At 39.2% G+C, this 27714-nt stretch overlaps 1 protein-coding gene across 1 annotated transcript in view; it reads right to left on the bottom strand.

The window, feature by feature from the left end:
• SIDT2 (SID1 transmembrane family member 2) overlaps positions 1 to 27714 on the bottom strand; it is a 1446738-nt gene that overhangs the window by 1262525 nt on the left and 156499 nt on the right. Inside the window, exon 2 of the mRNA XM_044080965.1 lies at positions 18473 to 18594. Within this exon, the coding sequence (XP_043936900.1) occupies positions 18473 to 18594 (122 nt within the window). The remainder of the gene's footprint in view (positions 1 to 18472; positions 18595 to 27714) is intronic.

Here is a 27714-nt window from a genome sequence, read left to right on the forward strand (position 1 = left end):
ATCACAGAAAATAATGAAGTTTACATCACTTGGGATCACCCACTACCAACAGTTCCAAAGACAGATGCCAGAAAACCAGATATAGTAGTTCCTGAAAAGAAGACAAAAGCATTGATCATTGAAATCACTACACTCAGTCACTACAGCGTCTTGTGTAGAGAGAGACAAATTAATATAAAAATATCAGGATTTGCAGGCAGAAATGAGAGCAATGTGGAAGAAAGATACCCAGACAGTTCCAATAGTAGCAGGAGCAGCGGGTCTTATAAAAAAGAATCTATAATCGTATTTAGATATTTTACCAATACAAGTCACTCCATACGAATTGGAGAAGGCACTTTGTGGGTGCTGCGAAGAGCACTTTCGACTAACATCAAAGATTGAAACAATACTTATTTCATGAACTTTACTTGTACTTTGACTTAGGACTGGAGTCAATTCCAGTTATGGTATTAGAAACACAAAAGACTTGGATAAATTTAAAAAAGGGTAAAAATATGTGCATCATGTTCAAAGTGCTGGGCAGAAAATTGGAAAGCTCTCAAATATCAGTCTGCTCAAATACAGGATTCTCACCTGGATACCTAAAATTATTCAATGATCCAACACTGGTATCAAAAGCCAAATCATAAGGGTGACACCATTAGGCTTAATTCTTACTGTCATTATTTAATTATAATACTAATAATATGTGTTGTAATAGTTCCATTACATGCAAAAAGAAAGACAAGCGTTTTCATTTCTAAAGCGGATTCTAAAATTCATTTTAACAGTCTGTACCTGCTTTAGCTAAGGTATTTAAGCCTATATTAGTAATTGCAGCACATAGTTGCACTGCATTTTGTTGATTAAACTATCTAATTGCTGGTATGTCAGGACTAGTCTTACATTAAGGCATTTCCAAGACAGTCAGCGCAGAGCTAAGGATCTAATAGTTTTTCCCTTCCACCCATCCTGTTGTAGCTGTGTTCTTAAACCCAGTGTACCTGTTCCTGCCTGCCCCTTATTATAATTTGACAACATAATTCCCTAATTTTTAGCAATTTATTGGCTGCTGACAATAAGCACATAAGTTTCATTTTGCAAAGTCTCTCCCCCACCTACTCACCAGGTTAAAATACTTTCAATAAAATTGCTTAACACTGAGTGTACTGATACCGCTTGAACTCATTTTAGTATTAAATTAGCGAGTTGTTTTTTTTACTACACTGGTTCCTGCTGGTGACAGGAGGTGGTTTCCAGGCTAGTTGTTTTTTAATGAACTTTATATACTCAGTAGCAAATCCACCCAAACATTATCCTAAAACTGAACTCTAAGCAGTTATAGTTACCCCTGTCCTCAGAGCATTCCTGTCGGTATCATGGAGCAGCACTTCCCCACGACTTCTCTTGCTAGACTGATTGAGATGGTTATCTTGAGACAAAGTAAGAATGGTCTCATGCTGTCTGCCGATCGCCTATTACACAAACAGCATAAAAGTGTGTGAGAGGTGTACATACATAATATCCTTGGACGCAAAAAATCTCATACACAGTAAACCCGAACACCAAAGTTGTCAGCAGTACACCACACGTCACCTCTCCAAGGCCATCACAATACACATAATCCATCATATGCTGAATTCTAAAGATTAACTTGTCTAAACCTCAAAGACCTCCAAAACACAACACAGGCACAAGGCACTTTCAACATATTAAGCCTACTTCCTCACACACCACAGAGAGTCCTAAAGTTACAGATGCCGAGCCTGTAAGGAAAGCATCAACCCAATTAAACATTCTTGTTAAGGGTGACTCCGTTGCATGACATACAGCTATTCCTCTTACCAGACTGAGCAAGGAAAGACATAGCCAACTTTAGGAACCAGCAAATCAAAAACAAAGATATCTCTAGTTATAGTAACAGTGTTTTGTCAATTAACAGGTTGCATAACTTCATTAAATGTTTTACTACCGATATACTGCCTTTCAGTTTGTTAAATCACTCTAGTGGGCATTCTATCCAATAAAATTATCATCGTAGCCAGCTTTAAACACTTGAAATACCAGTGGCTGCAGCCCCCCTCCCCTCAAACCATCCTGGATTGTGCGAGTCCAACAAAAGCTGAAGCTGGATGGGGAAAAATGAGGAGAAAAAAAAGATTATTCATTTTCCAATTACATGCTTCATCTGAAAAATGGCTGTGATATGACCCTGCAGGAAGGAAGATGGTAATCAATGAATGAACATGAGCAAGGTAAGAGCTACAGATAAGAAGCCTAGATTGACAGACTCTCTTTCAAGGAATTTTATAAATGCTAGCACAACGCCAAATACTATAACTCTCAACTTCTTTGTTAAAGAATTATAGGCAAAGTCAAAAATAATAGCAGAACAAAGGCTCAAAATCAGGAACGCTTTTTAAATATTACTCCAATTCACTTAAAGTTAATAGAAATAACATACTTTGCATCCGCATACATTTTTTGGGGGCAAAAAGAAGTATGAACCTCTGATGTCTGGATTTATTGGCAATCTGTAATCCTGAATGACTTACCAGTAAATCAAACTTTTTAAGAGGGATAGAGCAAAATTATAATCCAAAATCAGATAAACTCTGGGAAATCAGATAGTTACAGATATGCATTCCTCCTAAATGAGGTGAATAAAAATGATTTACCCTGCTGCTGTTTGACGACTGCTGAACAATGGTCACTGACCTGGACTGGCAGTATTAGTGTTGCAAAATGTATTGCTACTTGATGAAATCAGTGGAAAACTAGAATGTGTGGTGTGTGTGTGTGTGGTACTGCACAATGTATTGCTACTTGATGAAATCAGTGTAAAACTAGAATGTGTGGTGTGTGTGGTATTGCACAATGTATTGCTACTTGATGAAATCAGTGTAAAACTAGAATGTGTGCTGTGCGTGGTATTGCAAAATGTATTGCTACTTGATGAAATCAGTGTAAAACTAGAATGCGTGTGTGTGTGCGCGTGTGTGTCTACCCATGTGCTCTGCTTTCCTCCAGTCCCTCAAACACATGCAGGGGATGAAATGGAATTCCTCCAGTTTCAATGTTGGTGAACATGCTGTGTGTGTAGGTTAAAAAAAAAAAAAAAAAAAAAAAAAAAAATAACTCACTGATTTTTATCTGTGTAGATATGTATAGTAATGCCGGGCACATGCATTTAAAATAAATAAAAAAAACTTCTACCCAGAATAAAGTGCAGTTAACAAGCAATTATATTTCAAACGTAAGGCATAAATAATACGTACCATAAAACAAAGGCTTAGAGCTTCTAGGATAATTGCAGCCCCCAAATCCCACACTGTATAAATTAATTTTGACATGGACTTACTGACTGCCTTTGCCCTCAATCACACCCAGGCATGTACAGAAAGTTGCTGCAGAATGTGTGTGTGTTGGGGATGGTATGGGTTGCTAATTCTTTCATTTTCATCATAATCAAACCTTAGAGATATGCACAGAAGATTATAATAGTATGTGAATGGGTTGGAACAGTGTGGTCATGGTTTCCTTTACTTTTCTAACAGACCTCAGAGGTGTGCATAGAAGGTTATTATAGCTGGTGTAGGGGCGGTATACTGTCAAGGACTAACAAAGCTGAATACATCACAATAATCATTATTTTTTTACTTTCCTCACAATTGCACAGTAGGCACGTATACAGATGGCTGCCTTTGTGAAGCAGGGTTGTGGAGTGGTAGTCACCTGAAATAACAGGACTGTGGTCATTTGAACCTCTGTTTTCATAATCTAACACCAGAAGAATGCACAAACAGCATCTACCTTATTTTATTTTTTTTTGGGGGGGGGGGGGCTTATTCAAAGATAAACTTGCAGGAAAACTGTTGTCCTATTTTGAGCTACTACTTTGTCAGGTTGAACATTAAGACTGAAATACTTTTCTTACTCATGATTTTTTTTCAAGCAACCCTTGGATTAAAAATTTGTGGATGCTCTAAAATGCACCTATACCCTATGGCTTCTGGGGACTCCAGCTTAAAGGAGTTAATTTCTTAAACAGTTGCTGCTATGCTATCTTGGCCAGTTGGGGTGTACTGAAAGGATTAAAATAAAACTAAAGCTCAACGTCAACAATGAATTTATTTCTATACTCATAATCCCGTTAGATTCATGGCTGGAGCACCTTCTGTGTGGAGTCTGCATGTCCTCCCCGTGGTCGAGTGGTGTTCAAACGACATGCGTGAATGGGCATGCCTTTGTTGAAGGTTGGGCATCGGGCTGGCACCTCGGCATTGTAAAATCAACTGCCAATCATTAGCGGACCGGAATTCCGCTGTGGCGACCCCTAACCGGGAAAAGCCGAAAGAAGAACAACTCATAATTTCTGTTTAAGCCACCACTGGATAAAAAGGTTGTATAAAAAGAAAAAAAAATTAAAATGCACTTCAGAGCATATAGAACGTTGTGGCTTCCTGAATAAGCTGAAGAGTTAAGCAAATTGTGAGAAAAAGTAACGTGCACAGTGCGGTGTTCCTAGGACGGGGGGGGGCAAATGGGAGTGCTATAGTATGTGTGTGTGTGTGTGTGTGTGTGTGTGTGTGTGTGTGTGTGTGTGTGTGTGTGTAAAAGATAGAGAGAGACAGCAACAGTGGGGAGGGTGAAACAGTGCCCTAGGCACTGCCCAAGTCCAGTCCTGTGTATAGAATTATTATAATGCATAATCACTGCATCTAATTGCCTGTAATAGGAAATGTCACTTTGTGAGATGGAACAACATAGTGTGGTACAAAGACCAGTCATTATTGGTAAAGACATTGTCCACCCCATAGTGCCTTTTTTAGGCAATGCTAACATTTAAAAAAAAAAAAAAGGTCCAGCACAAATGGGTTGAAAACTGAAATAATTTATTTAGGTAGCTTCAAAAAAATAAATAGCATACCGGTTTTGGCAACAGCCTTCCTCAGTGCTTTAACACAACTAAAAATGCCTGATCGTTAAATAGAGGGTGGCCACAGTGGTGCAGTGGTTAGCATTGCCACCTCACAGCAAGAGGTTCTCCAGTTCAAACCTCGGCTGGGGTGCCTTCTGTGCGGAGTCTGCATGTCCTCCCTGTGGTCGCGTGGGTTTCCTCCCGGTGCTCCTGTTTCCTCCCACATCCCAAAGACATGCGGTATGTGGATTGGACACTCTAAACTGGCCCTAGGTGTGTGTGTGTGCGTGCCTTCTTCGGAAGGTTGGGTGCCAGGCTGGCAACTAGAGACCGTAAAACTCCACTGCCAATCATGATCGGACAGGTGATCCGCTGTGGCGACCCCTAACCGGGAAAAGCCAAAAGAAGAAAAAGAAGATTAGCATTCACAAATATTATTGGTTGGATTAACCATTACGACAACTCATTCAGACAAGGTTTAAACAAACCCCCTAGCCTGATAATCCAACCTGACTCCTTGTTGTTTAGTATAGCGTGCCAACCAACTTTGGAAAAATTCTGACCCTGACCGACCCTGAACTCTGTCAATGACAGTAAATGTAAATCTGGCTGTTTTGTGAACCAAGGTGTGCTTAAACAAACAAAGCATTAGTGGCTCTCCTGTTCCTGATCTCATGGAGGTGTTTGGATATCCGAAGCCTCAGTGTTCTGGATAGGTAGCCAAATACATAATCCATTCTGAACTGCAATTCACAAAACACAAAATGTCACAGATCTTGGGAGTATTAGAGCTGGTGAAGGTACTAGTGAATGGACTGGGATAAATATTTGGCTAAGGCGGAGAGACAATTGGGGGATGGACAATTCTACATGGGTATGCCACTAGATCCTACATTACAGTTAAAAAATGAAATCGATCATTTTCTTAATCTTGCTTTGGAGGAGGGCATATCAACAAGAAAAATGTTTATCACTTAACAGTTTCAGACCCTCAAATCACAACATTTGTATCTCTTACCCAAAATCCACATGAATTTGTCCAACCCCCCAGGGAGCCCCATAGTCTCTGGATGTGGTTCATTGACTGAACCATTGTCGGCTTTTTTGACGAAATATCTACAGCCTCTGTTGCCTCTTGTTTGTGCTAGAATTCAGGACACTAAATTTTTTTTTACAAATTATTGACAACATGCAATTAGAGCCGCAATGGCTAATGTGCACTTTGGATGTGTCCTCATTATATACCAATATTCCAAACTGGGCTGGGCTTGAGGCTTTGCAGTTTTGATTGATCAGGCTAACATTTATCCCCCTGGATTCAACACATTTTTCAGTTTAACTGAACACTTCTTGACCAAAAATGTTTTTTTTTACTTTTTTGGTAAATGTTTTGGCAAGTCAAGGGTACAGCCATGGAGGCATCTTTTGCCACCATTTATGCAGATCTGTTCATGGGCTACATTGAACATCAGCTTACTTATGATGATTCACATAATTTATTTCTTGGAGAAACTGACATTTGGCAACGCTACTTGGATGATTGTTGGATGGTGTGGAGGGGTGACGCTTTTTTTTTTTTTTTTTTTTTTTTTTACAGGAATTTGTGGAATACCTTAACTAGAACAAATGGGGAATACAATTTACTTTGAGTGCCGATAAAGATACCATCACTTTCTTAGATGTGACTGTTATTAGGGATTTAGATCATACCCTAAAAACTGAGGTTTTTCGCAAATATCCTCAGTATAATACATTATTACATGCTGGAAGTCATCACCTCCCCACATCATCCGCAATATATACCCAAGTCACAATTTTTGAGAATGCGTTGCATTTGTTCTACACAGGTATGGCTGGTATGAACAAGATCTGCATAACCACTTTATCCAGAGGGGATACAAAGATAGCAATATCTGTCAGGCCAGGGATTATGTTAGACAACAATCCAGAACAAATTTACTACAATAAAAATAGTCTGATGTCGACAGAGATGGACAACAGACCATTCGACTGGTAATAACCTTTGGCCGGAATTTTCAAACCTTTAAACGGGTTATTAACCAACATTGGGATAGCTTAAAAGCTAATGTTAAGCTCAATGAAATTCTCTCTTCCACACGTTCATTTTCTTTTCGTAGGGGGCCCACTTTAGGGTCCCATTTTAGCCATTACAAATGTAAGGTTCCGCCCTCACTTCAACAGTCTACTATATTTGGGAACAAGGTAAAGGGATGTGTAGCTTGTGGACATTGCTCCGCATGTCCCCATATATTTAAAACTAATACCTTCACCAGCTCTAATACTCCCAAGGTATTTGACATTTTGAGTTTTGGGAAATGTAGTTCAGAATGGATTGTGTATTTGGCTACCTGTTCAGCGTTTTATGTTGGACAAACTTCAAGAACACTGATGCTTCGGATATCCAAACACCTCTGTGAAATCAGGAACAGTAGAGACACTAATGCTTTGTTTAAGCACACCTTGGTTCACAAAACAGCCAGATTTACATTTACTGTCATTGACAGAGTTCAGGGTCGGACTTTTCCAAAGTTGGTTGGCACACTATACTAAACAACAAGGAATCAGGTTGGATTATCAGGCTAAGGGGTTTGATTAAACCTGGTCTGAATGAGTTGTCATAATGGTTAATCCAACCAATAATATTTGTGAATGCGAATGATTCTATTTAAGGATCAGGCATTTTTAGTTGTATTAAAGCACTGAAGAAGGCTGTTGCCGAAACCAGTATGCTATTTATTTTTTTGAAGCTACCTAAATAAATTATTTCAGTTTTCAACCCATTTGTGCTGGACTTTTTTGGTTTTTATTTATTGCCTTGGTTGGTTTGGTCTGTGCACATCCGTACGTGCGGGTGCTTGTGTTTAATGCTAACATTTTAAACCTATCAACATAAAAATCAAAGGAAATTTTGAAGGTGTTAGTAATCAAGGCTAGAAGCCTACATGAAACTCCACAACCTATAAGCCCTTCTAACCCTGGAGGACACTGACATCTGTGTACTGACTGAGACGGCTTAAAATAGCGAAGAGCACTCCAGCTGTACAGAGCTATAATGCCTCCCAAAAAATAACCAAACTGGCTACAGAACTTCGTTGAGAAGTTTTGTAGGCAGTTTAGTTGCTTTGGTTTTTTTTTGTTTTATTTCAGTTTTTTTTTTTTTTTTAGATTTTTCTTTTAAAATACCTCTCATGTTTAGACCAGCTACTGCCCAGGAGGGGAAAAAAGATGGAAGTGCCTCAATCTACATCCAGAAGACTCTCACATCAAGGCCAGTCAAGCAGCATGATGTACTAGAGCTGCTTCATGTCCAAATAACCATCAGAAAGGTCACGTACCATATATTAGCTAGTTACAGAATTTACTTTATGACAAAAGAAAGCCATAATGCCTATCTACAGGAATTAGAATTACTCATTATTAACCCAATGGCTTTCTTCTAGGTGATCTAAACTATCCAACCAAAAACTAAGAACCTACACCACCACTAGAACACAAGCAAAGAGATTCCGGGACTTTGTCAATACAAATGCCCTGGAACAATTAGTCAGTGTACTCACTATGGGGAATAACATCTCGGATCTTGCCTTTACTAATATGTGAGCATCTTGCACTGTCCCTTGCGTATCTTCATCATTTGTTAGGACTGAGCATAAAGCAGTCATCTTCAAAATAAAATTGAAACCAGAGATCCCTTCCATCCAAGGCACCTTCATAAATTTCTTTAAGGCAAACTGCCTAAGTGATACATTGTCAAACTTCCAATCCCCACCAAATCCAGTTAACTTCAGTGAATACACAGAAATATACACAGTCACATTATAACAGGATGCAAACAGCTGCAAAGATGCAGCTGTACCTCACAGAAACTAGTGCAAGGCAAACCTGGAAACAACCCCACATGGTATTGCCAAAATATCAATAAGCTGTATAACCAAATAAAAATAATTTTAACCCAAGAGAAAAAGAGTAATTACTAGAATATTTCAGTGACAAGGGCTATAACAAACAAACAACTCAGGAACTTAATAAAATCTTCCAAAGCCAATTTGAGGCTAAAATAGCTACCCAGTCAAAGAGGATTACTAGGTATTTTTTTAGTTATGTTTGTAATTTCAAAAGCCCAATGCAGCAATGCACTTAGCTGACTGTGAATGACATTACCTACACTAAGGCTGAAGATGTAGTGAACCTAATGGCCAATAAATTCAGCTCCAACTTTACCCCTCTCTCCCCTCCATCTGTCCCTCAAGATATACCTGAAACTGGTTTGCTTCCAGGTATCACACAAGGCCAAGTCCTAAAAGTGCTATCAAAATATAAAAATACTGCATTTATGGCCCTGGCAATATCCCTGAATACGTCTTTAATAGCATGAAGTGGGATTTAGCCACACCCCAAACAACACAGTTTAATCTCAGCCTCCATACAGCTCTTGTCACAAGTGAATAGAGAACAATTACAGTCAATCCCCTGCACAAAGGAGGGCCTTTTCACAGGCCCAAAAGTTTGACCAGCCTCATATGCAAAGCCATGGAAAGCCTTATCATAGAACTAATCAGTCAGGAAAAAAGGGAAGCTCCAAACACTGGACCCACCTTAGTTCAGACTTGTCAAGAGCAGTTCATTTTTATTCAACCTAGTGGATTTTTTTTTTTTTTTTTTGAAAAGGTCATCAAAGCAACAGATGAAGGCAACACGGTGCGAACCGCATACCTCAACATGGCCAAAGCTTTTGACACAATTCCTTATTCTGACACAGTAGAAAAGCTACATAAACTGGGAATTAACCCCTATATCACCCAGTGGACTTCCAAATGTCACAGACAGGACACAGGAAATCAAAGTAGGGGACGTTACCTTCACAGATAAACCAGTCACCAATGGAGTCCATGCTTTTTTGCTGGGACCTGTCCAGTTTCTCATTTGTTTTTCCTTAAATAAAAGCAAATACTAAAGTGCTCTGGCTGACTAGGTTTGCAGACGACTGCAAGCTTGGTGCAGTTTTTGAATTCCCAAACGACTTAGAAATCCTCTAGGAGGTTTGCCCCAAACAAATAACTGGTGCTAAAATCATGGACTGACCCTAAATGACAAAAAAATGGATATCCTTTGGTAAGTTATAACCCAGAGAACTATCACATTGACAATACTACCCTAAGAGTTAACTGGCTTTTTTGTATTTGGGAACATGTGGACAAGTGACCTAACTTGTTACCAACATGTACCCACTGTTGTAAGAAAGTCCTTCTATACTGCACAGCTTATAAATTAATGGATTGTGTCTAGATGCAGTGATATTATAGTACCCTTTTACTCAGTCCTCATTAGGTCATTGAACATAATGCCCCCTTTGGCATGCATCTGTCCAGACACAAGCAACAACTGGAATGCCCAGACAGATACCTTATTAAAAGGACAGAAGACTTAAAAAAAATATGTCCTACATGAACTGACTCAAAGTCCTGTCACTATACTCAGTAAACTACAGGCTTGCTAAGAGGTGACCTGTGTCGGTCATACAAGGAATTCTCTGACCCAACACTGATGGATTTACTGCACATCAGCAAGTCAAATGGAATCAGAAATACTCTACCTAGGGATCTAAACTTCTTCTGTAGCATTAACAGAATGGTTTGGAGAGACAGGTATATCTCACAAAGGATATTGCTTCTCTGAAACAGATTCCCCATCCACATAAAATAAAATTCATCCCTGTCCACACTCAAGCGCAACTTGGATTTATGGATGAGAAAACAGAAAATTTACCCTGGGACTGCTCCCTTTACTACTAATGGACAGGAGCAGCTCCTAAATGCTCTACTGTATGGATGTAAGTTCTCAAAATATCTATGGTATAATCCCAGTTATTCTCATTACAAGTAATATATAATTACCAACAATGGTATGGGCAAGGCCAATCTCTAACCAAATGCGACAGGTTAATTTGAGCACAAAAAAATAAATTAGATAGGCTTAAAATGGTGCACAACGGCAGCTAGTCTAGTACTTGCCTATGAACCTATGATTTTTATTTATTTATCTATTTGACATTTGTTAACCACGTTAGTCCGACTGGGCAAAACCCTTTTTTCAGTGGAGGCCAGAGGAGAAAAGCTCCAACTTAACAAAAAAGAAAATTTACAATCAAATAGCATATTAGAAATCAACACCGATTACAATCAAGGTTTTCAGAGACCAAAAAACAAAAACCCTATGTCTGTAGTAGTAAGGCATAGTTATGAGTGAGCTCAGGATAAAAAAAATAAGGAGGGTAAACAGAGAAGGTAGATTAACTGGGTGCAGAGGAAGGGCAGGACCAAGATTTTAGTAGGCTCTCCTTGAGAGATTTTTTGAAGCTGTAAGTATTAAGAGATACTTCTTAAGCACAGAGGTAGTTTACTCCAAGCTTTAGCTGTGGAGTGATCGTAGAGAAGTTTGCCTATGTTTTTAATCGGCAAGAGGAGTACTGAAACAACAGGACAGGAGGAGGGTTTTATTTAAGATAGAGTGAGAGATGTGTAGCTGGGGAAGGAGTCGTTGCTGGAATTAAGGCCACTGCAGGTTTTTTAAAGCTATGTAGTGGTGAGAGCAGTAGGGGAGGTTACCTTGTCTTTCAAGTAAGCTTCAAGTTCATGTAGTTCAACAGTGAAATGCACTTGTTAGCCCACTGTTATTAAAGAGCAGCAACAATTTGGTGAGAAGTTCAAATTTCAAGTTCAGGATTGTGCTAAAATTACTGCCAAAGAAACTGCCTAGAGTTAAGAAATGAAACAAATGAAATAGATTAACTTGCAAACCAATCATACAGACAAACAGGAAACAAAACATCTATGAAAGGCAAGATGAAATGAGGAGATTTCTCAACAAGAACATAAGGTAACAGTCTTTACCCAATGACTAACACGACTGCATCACTTGATGCTAACTGAATTTGTCAGCCTATAGGTATTCCAGGACATTAATGTAATCTATGGAGTTGAAAGTACTTTTTCGCTTCTTACTTAACTACACAGCCTGTAGGAATTTCACAAAACTGAAAGTCTTTAAACTCCCTTCTGTGGCTGTCATGGCACTTTACTCTGCACCTGTGTTCATGGGTAAAGTATAGTTCCCGAATGCTAACAATTAAATAATGTGCATCTACTTTTAGCATGTGACAAAATAAAGTTAACTACTAAAGCATCAGCTACACAACAATCTAATTAACCTAAAACAACCACAAACATGTTAAGCTATCGACAGTACTGCCTGAAAGTAAGTAGAGAGAGATATTCCACATTTGGAAACTGTGGATGACCTCAGAGTATTAAAATCCACAAAAATCAATCATACTGACCTAGTCAGTCCCACTATGCCCTACAGAAACATCAAAATATATCTGTCATAAAGGCATAATCATAGCAATTTCCTTGTCAACTCCAGTGTAAAATTTTAATGTCTCAACGATTCACTCAGGGTCACCATACACATTCCATACAGCTTTCTGATACCCATCAATTATATGCCCCCACCACACACACATTATATGTGTGTACATGTGTGTGTGTGTATGCTTCCTTATTACACGATCAAAGACACTGTTCTTCGAACGTGTAATAGTCAAACCGAAAACATCGCAAACGGCCACATACTCAAATTTTTCCTAGGGAAAAAATTCAGTGGGCCGTTCTCGTGGTTTGCCCTGTTCCTCAACGTTGCGCGACCTCGGAGTTGGTATATTTAGTTGGGAGGGTGCAGGGGGCAAAGCCCCCCCATGTTGGAGGGTGTGAGGGCTGAAGCCCCCCCCCCATTTGATTAGAATTGGGAAGTGTGTTTCGTTTGTTTACGACCTCGTACATTTTTCCCCTAGGAAAAAATTCACGGACGTGGCAGTCTGCGGTTATGTGTTTGCGGTTCGACTATTACGCATTCAAAGAACAGCATCTTTGATCGCATAATACAGACCCTCTATATATATATATATATATATATATATATATATATATATATATATATACACACACACACACACACACACACACACACACACACACTTTCAAATTAGAGAAAACTGAAATACCTTGCAAGTCAAGTTTCACATCCCTTAGTTCAAGTCACCTTCCTCTCAGCCCATTGTGCAGTTACAATTTCAGCTCATTCCACCTATGCCTGCTGTCAACAAGAGGAATGTCTTGTCATTTTTCACACTGAACTTTGCTTCACTTCTAACAACTGCACTTTAGTAGGGGGGCACCTGACACTATGAACCCATAGGATTGTGCGTGGGTCTAAACATGATGTAGAATCCCTAGCAATGGTATTTTTATGGTGGCAAAGTAAAACACTTTAGCATAACAGAAGAACTGAAAGTTTAATCTAACTGCAGAAACAAAGGCAGGTCTCTCTTTACATGTATCCTGTGAAAAATAATTATCAGCATTCTTCCTTTTATCCGCACTCTGCAGTTGTTTTGCTGCTCTCCACAATGACTACAAAACGGAGTCAAACATTTTAGTGAATGTCACCATAAAACTGTTTAGTCTGATGTACTCCACAAAAGCATTTTTGGAAGACTCTACCCAAGCTTCCAATGCATGTATCCTCGCCTTAGGCTCCACATCTTCATCTATCCATCCCTGTAGCACATTAAAATGTTCTAAAGGATGGATTCAACTTTGAAATTTTCACCCATTATTCACCATGCATTCTTCCAGTTCCTTGTTCATCTTTTTCAGCTCTTGAAAGATTACTGTCACAGATGCATTCTCCACATGTATGGGAACTTTAACTCTATGCAAACCGCTGCTACCATTGGAAGAGTGCCAGGATTTGTAAAAGAAGGAAGCTCCTGCTCTCCAAAATTTAACTTTCTTATTCCACTTCCTCCCAGCCAACATAAACTTTTAGTAAGTTGCTGTAACTCAAGAAATCACTCAAGTTCAATTCACAATTTGGCTGAAATCTCTGTTCTCTTAAATCCTGTGCGACACAATGGACAACATGCTGTTCACTCTAGTGACTCCAGCAATGCCATACCAAAATTCACAACAAATTGCCTGATCTTTGAGGGGGGAAAAAAGAGATACACACATCACAGAAACATACAACTCCGATATCCTTCTAGCAGAAATCAAAGCTGAGTTTGTTTTCCAAGACACTTCAACCAGCCTCATAAAGGAGGCTCAATAAAGAAGCTGTGCACGTTTTCCCAGTACAAAATTAAAATCACCAGAAAAAGCCACCTGACTTCTAAGTGGTTGGGTACACTTGAGGTAGGGTAGAAGGGGGGGGGGGGGGTCTACTGGCAGATAAGCAGAACTGGCCTAGAAATTAATCTTGATAAAGGAATAAGCAAAGCTAGAGAAGAATAACTCACACAGCTACTACAAAACTAAGGGGTTTAAACCCCCAAACAGTCCTGGTTATTGGTTTGGCACCAATCGCCAAAGGGGTACTTAACTGCTGAGCCTTGTAGAAGCTCTAGAAAAACAGTGATCACCCAAAAACAGCAAGGGAGTGCACACTTCGGTGGCATTAAAGTTCTGAAGTTTTGGCAACCTAGACACTGATGGGTGGAAGGTGTCTTGAACCTTTTGAAGCTGGACGGCTGGTCCATTCCTTGGCAAGACATCCCATACAACTTAGGCTAGTGCAACAGTGATCTAATTATTAACATCTCTAGTCTTACCTGTCACTATCCTGTATTCTCCTTTTCTTTTACTAACAAGCTTCTTCATACACTTATGCATGTCACCTCCATAAAAATCTCTAATGCATGCCAGCTCCATAAATTCTGTAAAAGTTCCTCCAAGATCCCCTTATATAAAAGTTCCCCACTTAATCACAATTCTTCCCTCCACTTCTGCAAAACCACTCATCCAAACTCAATTTTCTTCTTGCCCATTTCCTCCTACCCGTTACCACTTCCGAAATCCATCACATTTTTTCCTTACAATCTTAACCACCTTCCCAAACAGCTCATATTCCCACCAACCAACCTTCATTCTCTCTGGCACATTTAATAATGCATATCTCTTGAAATATGGCATCTTGTACCCTGTTCCCAATTCTAGCAACCCTCTACCTGCTCCAGACAATGTCTCATCCCCTCCTCTTCCAGACATACCTATCAGAATTCATATGTATACACACTAACAGGTTTTCCCTAGGTTCTAACCCCACATACCATACCAAATATAACACCAGTGATAAAATATTATCCATATCACCTGTATCTTCTAGGTTTCAAATTCTTTCTACAGACTCATGGCCTTACTAAACATCATCCAGGTTCCCAGAGCCAATCATTCTTCCCATAAAGGTATTTTTCCTTAAAAAAAGGATTCAACTTTTTTTTTTTTTTTAATCTCTAAGAGACCCCAATATTCTTATACCAGCTTGGTGCTTGCTCGATAACCTAGTAAACCTAATGTAAAAAAAATCCTTTTCATTCTTGTGTTTATCTGTCCCTAGACAAGATAGCACACTTGTGCCAGATGAAATTACCATAATAGTGGATGTTCGAATGATCAATGCTGCAGTAACCTTAGCTATGCGAGTTATATTCTGCCAAGGATAGAACAGGTGGACAGCTTCCAAAGCTTCAGAGCACCTTCCACACACACAAATTGGCAAGCAGGTCAAGCTGAGCTAACTAAAATACAAGTTTAGGTGAGAAGCCTTTCAGAGCTTTCCTGCCAGCAGAGACAGGGAGGCTGAGCTCTGACTGGACAATGCTAGGAACAACAAAAACTTAATGTCCATACCCTGGCATAAAATACACATAAAAAACAAGGGGGGTGGTGGGAGGAAGTTGCTACTGCAGCAGTGATCTTTCAAAAATCTACTGTTATGGTAATTTTAACTTACACAACTGTACTTCATTCATCACATTGATCACTTCTATAGTAGCCATAGCTATACAAGTAGATTACCTTAGCTAGCTACATTTGAGAGGTGGAAGGAGAAGAGTCCAGGAGCCCCTGGAGAATGGTCATAATAAAGCTAGATCTGGACCTAGAGAAGTATTTAATCTTACAGTGCTTTGCAAAAGTATGTACAGAGGACTATGGAATACATCTAGAACCCAATCCTTTCCAAAAAGCCATAGATGAAGCCATGGCCCTGGTAGAGTGGGGCTTGACCCTGCCTAAAATAGTTTTTGTTGTGGCGAGTATTAACAAAAACACAATAGCCTTAGACAATCATTTGAAATGTTTTGTTTTGACACTGGTTGTCCCCTCTTTTTACCTTCAGAAGAAATGAATACTTGATCTAAAAGATTTTTAATTAAGATAACACCAGAGTTGTCTGTGGACATCCAAAGTATGGAGCATCCTTTTTCCCTCACTTTTAGGTTTACAAAAGAAAATGGAGATGTGCAGTTTATCTTAAAGCAAACTCTAATACCACTTCAGGCAGAAAAGAAAGATAAGTTCTCAAAGAAACCATACACCTATGGCAAATGAGAAGAGATGACTCACCAGCTTGAAATTCAGATACTCTTACTGCAGAGGTCACAACAATCAGTAAAACAGTTTTCCATGTTAAGAACCTCAAGTCAGCCGGACCGGTGGTTAAAATGAAGCATGTTTCAGCTTTTCTAACATGAAATTAAGATCCCAAGGTGGGGCCACTGGTTTTCTTAGACGCTTAAGCAAAAACTCTTTCAAAAACATTTTGACACAAGACTGCAATGATCCATGGGCTGATATGCTGAAATGGATGATAAATGAATTTCATTAGAAGAATAAGAAGGGCCATAGGATAGTAACACACACAAGCATTGTAAATCCAGAGAACAACTAGCACTGAATGAGTGCTGGTCATGTTGTTGGCATATCCTCAGTAAACAGGTGTCTGAAAGGAATTTAGACGCTTCATCTGGGGAGTCAACTAAATATGACTGATGTCAGGGTGTATCAAACATCCCCGTGTTTGTGTGAGTAGTTCCAGTCTGTGAGGAAGCTTATGGTAACTACCCCAGGCCACTTCCAAAAAAAGGGAAAACCACAAGTTGCCTGGACCAGAAGAGAGTCGGCACAATTAGCATGGAGGAATCCTTCTGAATCTTCAGAAGTACCCTAGATATTAGTGGAAAGAATGGAAAACCATACAGGAACGTTCCTGTCCAAGGAAAAGAAAAATCTGTCTTCCAGGCCTTCTTTCTGTCCTGGAATAGAATCTTGCCAACTGATTTTTTCAGAGAAAAGGCAGAGAGATCTCCTTAAGGAACTCCCCACATATGGGCCAAATCTTGGAAGAACCCTGATCTAGTTTCCATTTGTGAGGGTCTGTCTTGTTCCTGCTCAGCTTGCCTGCCGCACAGTTTTGCTCTGATGGAATGAAGGATGAATTTAGAGTCAGACACTGCTGTGAAGCTACATCCCAGGCTAACATGGCTAGTCTGCAGAGGAAGTACAACCTGGTTCCCCAATGCTTCCTGATGTACCACATGACTGTGTATTGTCTGTAACCACATGAAGAGGTCCCGTGGACCAAAGACGGTTCCGTAAGTGGAATGCCTTGATCAGGGCAAGCATATCCTTGATATTTATGTGTTTGCACCTGTCCTTTCAGTCCCACGCCCTCTTTACTTTCATCCCTCAAGCAAAGTTTAAAACATTTGTGGCAACTACCTGTGTTGGTCATACTGGGTGGGTAAGCGGACTAACTTCAGGTTACAAATTTCTCTGCCTCCTAAAAACAATAATTAAATAATAGCTATTACAAGCAATTACAATACGATTCTAATTCAAAATTAAGACAAAAGCTTAACTCTTAAGGTCTATAAGCTATAACATAAATGCTGTAGCCAACCACTCCTAAATGTTCAGTCGTCAGAGACATTTGCTGCTAGTATGGATCTGTAAGTAAAAAGGCATTTCCTGCTGAAAACATCTGAAATGTGCTCCAAAATGAAGATCTAGTACATCTCACTGAAATAACACTCTCAAACACTTATTGTTTTAAAGAAATGCATCACCAGTCAACTACAATATACTAGTTTTTAACAGAGTGATTAACGTCTTCAGTAGGCTCATGTGACTGCAGCTACTTTAAAGGCTGGTATCAAAATTAGAGTCAGTACAAAAAAAGATTTTACTTTTAGATACTCTTGCTGACAATGTAACACAGTGGTTAACACACAGGCATACTATCCATTATATAGCTTTTGTAATGAGTCTTTTGCAAGGGGTCAGCACAAAGACAAACAGGTGAAGTCAAAAAAAAAAAAAACATCCTGGAAGCAATATAGTGCTAACTTACAATCAAAACAGTATGACATGACAGTATGGAAGGTTCAAGTTAATACAAACTACACAGCACATAAAGGCTATTTACTAACTAACACCTGTACACTTGCCTTGATGTACTCCTTAGTAATTTTCTTGTATTTAATATTGATCTGTGTGAATTTACTGACATTTTGCATTTTCAGTTTGTTCTGTAGCATTACAGGAATGTAACACACAGCACTCAAGAAGTCCTGTTGTTTTTAATCATTCTGAAACTTCAAAATTAACTGAGCAATCTGTTACTGGTTTTCTAGAAAACAACTGTACTTACAGTCCCCGAAGAACCAATGGTATCGGAAAGGAAACCACAGCCTGCAATTGACGAACAACAAAAAGAACGGGTGTTTCATTCTTTGTGGAGTTGACAATGACAGACACACGAATTCCTTCTGTCTGCAATAAAAATGACAGCACAAAAATTAAGGACAAAATTATTGTGACCTCCCCCCGCATGCAATACAAACACACATATCATAAGAATTAAAATAAAAAAATTCTGGAAGCATCCTTCACATCCCTGAACACTTCCAGCTAAATTATATTAGGTCGTCACACTGCAGTGCAGAAAAGAGAAACGGTGGGTTTTAACAAAACTCTGATATTTTCCTGGTTTACTTAGTTATGCTACAAATTTGTAAAGGGGAAATGACCTTTCTGAAAAACAGCACTTGGAACTATGTAATTTAAGCACTAGTACATTAGCAAAATGCCTGTTTACAAAAATGTACCCTTCTTTATTAAATAAAAATTAGTAAATATAGAAGAAAAACTATATTACAAGTAAAAGATTACAGTGGAGTTGAGAGAGATGTCATCATAAAATGCATTTACACAGTGATGAATGTGACCTGTAATAAACAGTAGTTTACAGGTTGCTTTTATGTCAGAGGCGCTGAACCAAAATTCCTCAAATAAGCAATTTAGTAATAAAAATAATGCATTAGTAGGCAGAAACAAGCAGAAAGAAAAGTTCACATATTGCTTTTGTAATAGAAGCAAAGTTGCTACTGAACCAAAATTTTTCAAGTAAGCAATTTAGTTATGATCACAGAATCATTAACATGAATACAGGTGCTACCATGACTGATACTGTAAGTTATAAAGTACATTTATGCAAGTAATTTTACCATAAAAGTGGATATTTGAATTATCACTGCTGCAGTAGCCTTAGTTATACGAGTTAGATCCTGCCGAGGATATAACAGCTGGACAGCTTCCAAAGCCTCAGGGCACCTTCTATGCAACCAAACTGTCTGGCAGTTCAAGCTGAGCAAACTAAAAGACCAGTTTTGCTGGGACCAAAGAGACTTCAGAAACTACTGTATCATTCTCATGTGGAGTTATCAGGAGAAACTTAGAAGCCCCGATACCCAAAATCCTGAGGCATTCCCTCAGTGACCGAAGTCTGAGTGGAAAACCTGAGAAATAGATCTACATATGGATGTATATTTTCTTGTGGAAGAAAATCTCTTTGAACTATGGTATCTAGCCAACATCCCAGAAACACAATCCTGTGAAGAGGAGTCAAGAAAGTTTCTCTTGGAATCCCAGCACGAGTAAAAGATCTCTCACCCAAGAGATCCAACACTTTGAAAAAGGCTCTGTAAAGATAAGAAAGTCATCTAAATATGGATACCCTGTAGCCTGCAATGAGCTATAATTGCAGCTAGACACTTGGTGAGCACTCATGGTACAGTGGACAGTCTAAAGTGTAAGACTGAAAACTGATAATGTGATCCAAACACACAGAACCTCAAGAAACACCTGCCATCTGGATGAATAGGGATGTGACACGAATCTTTTAAACCTAATGTTAAAAGAAAACGTGAAGGAGGAAAACGAGGTTAACAGATTGTGAAGTGACATAATTTTGAATTTGGGCATTATCACAAACAGGTTTAGCAAATAAATATCCTGAAATGGTTTCCAAGCATTTCTTTTTCTTTGGCACTAAAAATATCACTGAATAAAACCTCTTTCCCACCTGGGAAGTGAGAACAGGTACGATCACTCCCTGTGACAGTATGTGATGAAGGATAGGTGGAAATAACCTGGAGGATGAGGACCCCCTCCAGAAAGCAGGAATTTCCTTCTACCATCATCTGAAACCTTGATGAATGACTTTGAGCCCATTAGTCTGAAGCTAACTGTTGCTAGAGAGAAAAATGGTGATTCAGACCTTTTGGAAGAAAAAAGGGCCCAGGATGGGAAGAAGTCGCAACATCTCTTAACAGTCAGATAAAGCATTCCTCATACTTCCACAATTAGTCAGAATAAACTAACATACAAGCTTGACAATTCAAAATTCTGAAAATCAAAGACACAGACGTATACAATTTTTTTTTTTTACCATACCTATCAATTTTCCCATCCTTATCAGGAAGGGTACTGTTGAATATGACTAGGTGCTTAGCAGCAGTGCTATCAAGTAAAGCTATAGTTGCTGGGTCAGGTTTAAGAATAGGGTATAAAAAAATCTTTAGAAGACTGAGAATCTTTATACATTCTTACTTGCTTTTTTTAGGGACAGTTGGCTGACTATAAGCAAAACTGCAGGGAGTGTTAACACACCTTCTCTAAAGCAGACAGAACAGGATGAATGTGTGTAGCATCTGGAAAATCCTTCTGTAACAACTCAGTCTTTTCCAACAGGCTGAGAAGCCCCAGTGTTCTCCCAGTGAAGACACCGTCACAGTCTCAGAGAAACTCCCACAGGGAGAATTAGAAACTAAGCTCTCCTCAGACTCTGAAACAGAAATCTGAAGAAAAAAAAAACACCTGCATTTTTCTGTTCAGATTCAGAATATTAAAACTCTTCAGAAAAAGATGTACCCCTCTTTCTTTTACTAGAAACTAACTTACAAGGAGGACCAATAGCCTAAATTAAACTCTTAGCCAGATCCAGTAAACCACTCTTATCCAAAGAAATTAGACTACGAGGAGATACATGCTTGGGTTTTCGGCTTCTTTTTGACAGGAAAAAATGGGGCTCAACTGTATTATTATGTAAGCAGCAGCTTTCCCAGGGACAAACACAGCATTCTGACACAACAAGGAAACCTTCCCTGTTCCCCTCTCCCAGGATTGACAAGAGTGGCTCCCTCTTGCCCACTGAGGGGACCCTGACAGCCACAAAGGACATGGCTAAGCCGTGGTCCACTGTGGCTGTAGGTACCACACCAGAGGGACCTGGGGATAAAAAGTTGTGTTGTCTGAGGTACAACTGGCCATAGTAGAGTCACGCACCTTTGGCTGAGGCAAGCTGTTAACCTGTTGTGGTGGCAAAGTTGTTTACTTTTGTGTGTGTGTGGCTGGAAGAAGGACCAAACATGGGACCAGTAATCTTTCCATGGTCAAGCCAAAAATGGTGCCTCTTTCCAAGGGGAGACAAGTAGCAAATGCCGATAAACACTACCAGTCAACAAAAATTACTTTTGTGATGGAAAAACACAGTAAGATCCACTTTAAACACTATACCAGACCCCCTAAAAAGTAAAACAAACACAAAACTGCTTTAATTTACTTTACAACACTTTTAAACTGACAAGAAAAACAAAGCACTCCATTTAAAAGCATGTTACACAGTCTTGTGACAGTCCATTAAAACCCAACACTCTTAGCTTTAAGATAACTTTCCTGAAGAGGAAAGTGATACAACAGCAACACAAACAAAACTGAAATTTTGTTTTCCAAAGGGAACTTATCTGCCCAGCAAAGGAAAAAGCACAAGCCATGTATTGATCCTTGAAAACCTCAGAGGAGTACACTTCAGCAACAGTAAAGTTCTGAAGGGTTTCACATCCAAACTTGCCTATTAGTCAGCTCAGCTTGAGCTGTCTGACAGTATGCATGCATGGAAGATGCCCTGAAGCTTTGGAAGCTGGCTGGCTGTTGTATCCTTGGCAGGGTATAACCCATATAGCTATGGCTACTGCAGCAGTGATCAGCACAATGAACATCTTGGGAACAGATCTACTTTTTCAGTGAACTGAAGTAACTAGGAGATACCCAAGGAATATAATCCAGTGACAGAGAGGGGGAGTCATTCAAACAGAACTGTTGAATGTTCTCCTGAAAACCTAATCTACGAAGGAGATCGCTTACCCAAGTGAGAAATTTCTCTGCAAAGATAAGCAAGTCTTCTAAATAAGGAAAAACTGAACGCATTACAATCTGCAACGGACTCTCACTGAAGTTAGACATTGTATGAACAGTCTTGGAGCAGTGGATAATCCAAAAGATAATACAGAGAACCAAAAGTGTAATCCAGACACACAAAACCTTTAAAAAAGGGAGAAAGAATTAAATCTGTTGCCCTAAGAATATGATAAGCATCCATTACATCTAGAGTTACAAAAAAAAAAACTGAAAGGGGGAATGTGAAAGGATAGCATTTTGAACTTTGGGACTTTCACAAACTAACAAAGAAAGGAAAATATTTAAGACTGCTCTCCATGAAGCTTCTCTCTTTGCCAACAGAAAATTCAATAAAAACTGTTCCCTGTCAAGCAATAAAGAAAAGGTTTACTAACCCAAGTCAGCAGATACTGAATGACAGGAGGGAAATAAGAGGTGTAGTGGGTGCATGAGAAACAATCCATGAAAATGAGGAAACATATCCCACTGTTATCTGCACCCCTGATGGACCATGCTCAGAATCCATTTGTGTGAGATTACCTGTTGCCAAAGAGAGAAATGGAGAGAGAGAGAGAGACTTTGGGGAAGACTTAAAGGATTGCTAGGATGGGAAGGGGAGAATTACAATTTGTAGACAGTCATTCAGACCTGCTGGACTGCCCTAGTTTGTGGGAGGCTCCTGTCTTTACTGGACCCTCCTTGCAATTGTTTCAAATTTTGCTTACCAGAAGTTTGCTGAGTCTCCTTATCTTGATTTTGATAAAATGATGCAGAGTCTGCTTATTTTGATTTTTATAAAATGATCCTGAGATAAGGAATAAACATTTAGCAAACCTGGAGAAGGAAGGCTGAAAAATATTAGTCACCCTTTGAATCAGTTTCCTATCACTCATCACATTTTATTTCAGGACTCCAGCAGGTGGTGGCTCATATATAACCAACCTAACAAGGGGAGAATTCAATATTTCAACTTTAACATCTTCAGACAAATTTTGAGAATGTAGCCATATAAACCTTCTAATAACAGACTGTGAAAGCTGCTGCTGCTCTGCAAAAGGCATCAGCTGAGTGAGAAGAACAAAGAATGCTTGGTTATAAGCAATAGAAACAATAGTACGTAAAGAAGATTTGCCTTCAGAAGAAGGAAAAGTGGTAGCAATGTTCCTCAAATTTTTAAAAGAAGCAAACCAAAAACTAATACATAAACTTGACAATTAAGATTCCTAAAAAAGAGAGTGGCACAGTAATATACTCTTTCTCAAATCTATCAAAAGCTTTCCCATCCTTGTCAGATGGTAAAGGATAAGCATTTACTAAATGTTCAGCTGCAGATGGATTTGACAAGAAAAGCAATGCAGGGTCAGATCTTGGATCAGAAAGTAAGAATTTGTAAGAGTGAAGGACTCTAATCTGTCTGCCTTCTTAGGTGCTGTAGGCTGGATGTCAGGCATGTTGCAAACAAATAAAAAATCCTCCAAGGCTGGAAAACGCAGGAGGAATAGGAGTGGATTAAAGAAATTTCAGGTGTAATAAATCATAACATTTTTCAAAGAAACTGAAATGGCATTATGTTCCGACTGGAATAATTGATTCATCCTAAGATATAGTCTGAAAAATGTAAAATCTTCTGAGGCAAAATCAAAAGAAATACTCTTGTCAGAATCAGAATCAGTTAGCTGAAGAGAAAGAAAAGAATTTGTTCCCTCACAATCAAATCCCTGTTCATCACACTGTGAATCTTCAGAATGTGAAGCATTCATTTTTCTTACCAATAAATCCAGAATGAAAATGGTTAAGAGCCAAAACTAAACCACGAACTAAGCCCAATAAATCTTCCATGTCTAAAGTAACAGAGACAGCAAAGGATAAAGGTTTAACTTCTTGCTTCTTTTTAACAGGAATTTGCATAGAAGCATACCAACTCATGTTAGATACATCATGGACATCACCTAGGGGAGCAGGAATACTAGTCCAGCTAGACAGAGAAGCATTCCCTGTTCTTTCCTATGAGACTGACAAGACTGGTTCTCCCATGCCCAGCAAGGACACTCCAACAACTTCAGAGGATGTGTCTAACCCCTAGCCCATAGTGGCTGAAGGAACTACACCAGAGGGAACCAAGGAAATCTACGTGCAGTCTGAGGAACCAGAAATGGCCACTGCAGGTTCACCCATCTGCCACCGAGGCAAATAAGTAGCCTGCTGGACAGGCAAAGGCTGGATGGAACTTTTCTTCTTTTTGTGGCCTGAGGAAGGAAGAAGTAAGGAAAGGATAAGCTGTTCCATGGTAAAGCTGAGAAAGATACCTGAAATCCTAGTAACAATGACAGCAGTGGTCAGTAACTGGCAAGTATCACAACTGAAAAGCACAACACACACTTGCCTTAGCCCCTAAAAACAATGTACACAGTTATCAGCAAATTTTAATGTAAATCTTAGAAAAAAAACCCACAAGTTTACATAAGAGGTAGTTAAAAAAACACACACGCATTTTAACTAAAAGAAAGGTGACATGACAGCTGTCCAAAAATACTAATTCCAAACAAAAATAAACAGCTCTCGTCATAAAAGTACTATTTTAGTCATAAAATTAACTGTGGAAGGTTTATTTCCCTTAAGTGAACTCGTCTGCCCAGTCAATGGAGAAAGGCTAACCAACTATCGATCTTGGAAAGCCCACAAGAAGAGTACCCTTCAGAAGGAGGAAATCGCTGGAAGGCTTGGCATCCAGACTGAGGATTTTCACCAGTCCTATTTTAGCTGTCAACAGTCCGTGTATGCAGAAGTTGCCCTTAAACATTAGGGGCGGTTTGGCTGTTACATCCTAAGCAAAGTGTAACCCATGAAAGCCAAGGCTACTACAGTAGTGATCTAATGATGAAATTCTCAGCCTGTTCGGAACATCATGCTTTTCAGGAGCAGCTCAATTTCAGTGACCGTCTAAAAATGATTTAAATGGGAGATTATGTTTAAATAATTCCTCAAGCTAAACATCACAATGTCATTGCCAGGTGATGCATGTGCACAAAGATAGACAGCCACGTGAGTACATAGCAAGAGCCGCAATAGCATTTAAGTGATTTATTTTTTTTACTGAGCAAGAACTGCTTACAATGTCAGCAACTATTACACTCTGCACAAAATCTCATTAAAATGAGTGAGCATATCAGCAACCACCCCCTTTTTTCCCCTGGGGTCAAGGTGTCATGTCATCTGTCACCATCTCTCTATACAGTGCTATTCCCCAAACTTTGACAGTCATGCTCACCTATCGCAAGTCTTCTCTTGTGCAATCCAGCCATCTCTTGGCTGGACTTCCCTGTCTCCTTTTTACCTTCATTTACCAAAATAACCTGCTTTTCTGCACTCATGACTGAGCCACTGTAATCTTGGTTACTTTGGCTTTTGTCCCAACATTCTCAAATCATCATATGTCTCTCAGTGTGCATCCTAATACCCATCTCAAGTACTACAGCTCTATCACCTCAAGATTCCTCAGCTGCTCTGCTTCCACTGCCCAGGTTTCAGTCTCTTACAAAACACTGGTCACACCACTAATTTATACACACCTTCCATCTCAGTTTTTTTTTGGCATTCTTATGTCAATTACTATCCTGACACTTTGTACCTGCCGGCTGCAGCACCTGTGATTCTAGTTTTGACCTCCTTATTTAGATTTCCCCTTCTCTTCAACCATGCCTTACAGACACTTGAAGTTGTTAACCTGCTCCATTGTTTCCCCTTTTAAGATTCTTCTAATTTTGCCCATTTGCTACTATGACACTGTCTTGTTTGCACTCACCTTTAGCCCATAAGCCTTCAGTTTTGCATTCCACTGTCCTACCATTTGCTAAAGTTTTTATTCAGAGTCTGCTGACAGTGTCACACCATCTGAATATAGCAGCTCTGTTAAGGTGTCCCTTCCTAAGTGTTTAATGATGTATTTCGTCATAGTATGGAAAGCTGAGGTGAAAATACAACAAAAGAAAAGGAAAAGTGAGGATGTAGGAAGAACTTATTACTAAAAAGATAAACTTTCTTCCTACATATACTAAGTACTGGTAACATCTGAACCAAATAAGTAGAGGCTGTAACCTCTAGGACACCTTCCCCAACTAACGTTCCTGAGCATCTCCACTCATGGGAACATATCCCTAACAATAGTAGGCATACAAAGAAGACATGAACCAGGGGATGATGACCAGCTTATAGTACCTCAGAAATGTATTAACAGGCAACCAACTTGATGTCACACAGATATCACTTAAAAGTAGTTACAAAAATGGCTGTGGAAATAGCCACTACTCTAGCAGAATGACCCCTTCATGATCACCAACAAAGTTGCTGAATGTCTTACACAAAAGTCATAATTAGTACGTTTGATAAACTTTACATCCAAACAGCACAGAAAATACAAAGGCTAGCTGATCTTTCCTCCAAACACGAGTCTTTCTACACAATATTTTAGTTGTCTGAACATCCATACAGTGAAACTGGTAAACAGCTTGGTTAAAATGTGCTAGGAAGAAAACTAGTAAGCTAATAGAGACTAGCTTTGTTAAATGTCAATGGCAGGTTAGCTTTGAGTCAATTTTCTCCTTGTTAAAAATTATACTATGCAGGTTTTACAGAATGAGCCTGAAGTTATGAAATCCTCTTCTAACAATGGGTCTTCAAAGATAAAAAGTCTGGTGGAGACTGCCAGGCTAAGAAAGACAGATCAGTTTCTCAACTGTAATATACATATCCCATGGCAGAACTGTGTTGCTCAATGGAGGACTGTGTTGGAAGGTGCCCCAAAAACTATCAACAATGCCAGTGAAGCAAATTGGAAAATGGCTACACACTGATAAATTCAGCTCTCCTAGTGTGAGAACGAAAACAGAGACACAACAGCCAGAGATATTGTAAGCTTGAGTAAAATTCAGTTACTGGCTAGTAAATACACAGCCTTGATACCCGCAAAGAAACACACAGCATGAAAGAAAATCAGCTAGAAAAAGTGAAGAGAAAACACGGACTGGGAAGAATCCTGCAGCTGTTCAGCAAAAGCAGTGCATGCTCCAGCTCTGGTGCAAAATATGGCTTCCAGTAATCTAGAGGGAAAAAAGGCAAATTTGCTCAAAGCTGATTAAAATAAATGAAACAATGAAGGTATATTAACTAAAATAAAAGTCTGTAAAAAAAATTGAAGCTTTAAACAGATATTCAAATGTGCTGATAAAACTGCAAAAATCAGAGGTCAAAATGAAGAAAAGGCTGGCTGAATATGAGACTGTTCAAGAAGAGACGTTTCAAAAACAGGTAGAATTAGAGGTCAGACCACAAAGGGAAAATACAAGATTTTCTGATGCATCATAGAAACTAAAAGGAACA

Source organism: Protopterus annectens, chromosome 8.part0 (assembly GCF_019279795.1).
Source record: "Protopterus annectens isolate FY-2018-M chromosome 8.part0, PAN1.0, whole genome shotgun sequence".
Taxonomy (NCBI): domain Eukaryota; kingdom Metazoa; phylum Chordata; order Ceratodontiformes; family Protopteridae; genus Protopterus; species Protopterus annectens.